The 2,853-nt window shown below is 32.5% G+C and overlaps 1 protein-coding gene across 1 annotated transcript; it reads left to right on the forward strand.

Moving 5' to 3' along the window:
• Positions 1-101: 101 nt before the first annotated feature.
• LOTGIDRAFT_146686 (hypothetical protein) lies at positions 102-2,678 on the forward strand (the record flags this gene model as incomplete). Its single annotated transcript, XM_009068953.1, has 3 exons — positions 102-200; positions 1,911-1,976; positions 2,409-2,678. Coding segments are annotated over 3 exons (435 nt in total), but the record flags the coding sequence as incomplete, so codon positions are not given.
• Between the last annotated feature and the right edge of the window lie 175 nt (positions 2,679-2,853).

Below are 2,853 nucleotides of genomic sequence, written 5' to 3' on the forward strand. Positions count from 1 at the left end.
ATTGCGCATTTTCTGTTATCTTCACCCTTTGTTACCCTTTAAACTTTGCAATATGTCATGATGTTCCATTTGCCTATTTCAGATTCCATATCAGAGGAAACAGACCAAGTGAAACAGATGATTTAGCTTTACTGTCGATATTAGATGAGAAAACTATAGTAGAAAATTTGAAGCAAAGATATATCAAAAATGAATTTTATGTAAGTTTATATATCAGACGAATTACCGTTTTGGATTTGGATAGAACTTTGAAACCACATTGGGATACCATAGAGTTGGGCAATTGAGATTTTTCGTGTATGGCGAAATAGATAATTTATATAATAGAAACGTATATAAGTATATGAAACATGGTCAAAGCAAAATATTGCCAGTGATGACTGATGCAAATACAACAGTGATGACCATCATAAATTCAATCCTCATCAAAATAAAATTAACGATTAAATATCAACAGACTCGAGGTGACTGGCAAGTTTATATATCAGACGAATTACCGTATTGGATTTGGATAGAACTTTGAAACCACATTGGGATACCATAGAGTTGGGCAATTGAGATTTTTCGTGTATGGCGAAATAGATAATTTATATAATAGAAACGTATATAAGTATATGAAACATGGTCAAAGCAAAATATTGCCTCATCAAAATAAAATTAACGCAAATGCTATCAAAATACTTTCACTATTTTGAAATTCGTAGTAAAATAATATTTTTTCTGAACTTTTTTGTGACTCGAAACTAATATCAACAGACTCGAGGTGACTGGCAACAATTTGAATAACATTACTCGACATAAAGAAACTACTTTCAGTTTAATAGTGGGTGTATGTTATAATATTAAGGTTATATCAATATTTATTCTCTCTATAAGTATTTAATCGCGAGAAAGTTACCTAGATCTGTTGTAATTATGTATTATGTATGGTATGCATTCTATACCTTATTGACATATCCCGGGTAGCGTTTAACTCATATTGACACGATTTCGGTGACGGTTTTGTCAAAAGTCTTAATTTTATTTACCCGTTCGAAATGATGTATTATAGATATATATGGAAAAAGTCGGAGAATTAGTTGAAATCATATTGTCCAATATTTTATTTATTTACTTTATTTTTTAATCAATATTTTATTCACAATTATATAAATATACATTATGAAAAGGAGGAACAGGCTTTGCCTATATCATCCCTCTCCATTATTGATTAATGTAACTATAAATACAGTCTTATTAAAATAAGACCTCACTATCGTTCGTATTTTATTAGTTTCGTTTCGAATGTTTTATTTGCTATTAGCTTTGTACGTAACCTAAAGTAAGGTCTAATACTGTCCTTCTTGAATTAATTCTGTTAACCTTTGCTTGGCCCCTGTTTTGACCAATCACGTGGCAGCCCTTTCCAGCGACTGGATACTGTGACACGAACAATAGGTGCATTCCGAGGTGTATTAGACTAGCTTATCAAGTGTGCTCAAACTGAAAGTCGAACAAAACGCATCGGGATGCACCTACAACTGTTACCGCATATTCAACGAATAAATTTCAGATTAAAACTTGGATGTATAGGTAGAGCTTGTTCCTAAACCCAATCAACTTGTGAATAAAATATTATTATATATTTATTTATTTATTTATAACATTTATCTACATGTACATTCGATCATGTTGTAGTTGCTTTGTGCCTTTGAGTTGAGTTATGTTTTAAACGGTTTATCTCATAGCGCCCCTTCCCTCACTGCTCTTAATTTATTCCTATTTTGCCGCTTCCCATTATGTCCCTACCCGATTCACCCATTGTCTATTTTGTCCGTTCCCATTTGGACACTGTTAATGTTAATGTCGTAGTTAACCAGGCATCAAACCCTCCCTTCCCCGAAATAAAATGTCTTCTTTATATTTTACAGACGTATATTGGTGACATATTATTGTTTATTAACCCGTTTAAAACTGTCGATATCTATGGAAAATCGGTAAGTAAAACAAACCCAGAATCAGATAGTTCCCGACTATGAACCATTGACCGTTTCATCAGATATATTTTTTTTATCTTGGGGAGTTGGATTGACCTAATGACTGAAATATTCCAATGATTCCACTTTAATCACAATCATTGATGTCTTTTGATTTTTTTTTGTTAACGATTGGACAATTATAACATTTTTTGTAAAACCGGAATATAATTCGATTAAATCGAGTCGTACGATTTTAAGTCATTTTAGTTTGAGCCTTGTTGAGAGGGTCAAACTAAAACAAACAACAAAACCACACGACTATCAACAACATAAAGAATCACTACTTCTAATCAATCGTCATCCAAACCATTCCTCAAAATCCAGAACATCAGTCCAAAGTATATCAAATCAATCTGATGTTATTGAATTTTTTACCCTTTTGTATTATAGGATCACAAACAGTACACCAATGTTTCAGTCCGCAGTAACTTAAAACCCCACATATTCTGGATAGCCGATCACACGCATCTTCGCATGCTTAGTTCACACAAAAGTCAAAATATAGTTGTCAGTGGAGAATCGGGATCTGGAAAAACAGAAAGTGTGAAGCATATGATAAGCCATGTCACTTATAAGAGTGAGAGCATTCATCCATTTTTGGACGTCAAAATAAATGAGGTTAGAAACAATATTTCTTTGTGTTGGTATACTTTTTTGTAAATTTAGCACATTATTAATTGTCGATGTGCTCACTTCAGAGTAGAGTGAAAAAACAATGCCAACAGTGGTCCGGAAAAAATTTTTAGAACTTCTTTAGTATAAAAGCTATCTCGAACAATTTCATTCCGGCACGTTGATCTTGAAAGATCCAAAATTTTGTGAACAATATTTCAAA

This window comes from Lottia gigantea (genome assembly GCF_000327385.1).
Source record: "Lottia gigantea unplaced genomic scaffold LOTGIsca_968, whole genome shotgun sequence".
NCBI classification, from domain to species: Eukaryota; Metazoa; Mollusca; class Gastropoda; family Lottiidae; genus Lottia; species Lottia gigantea.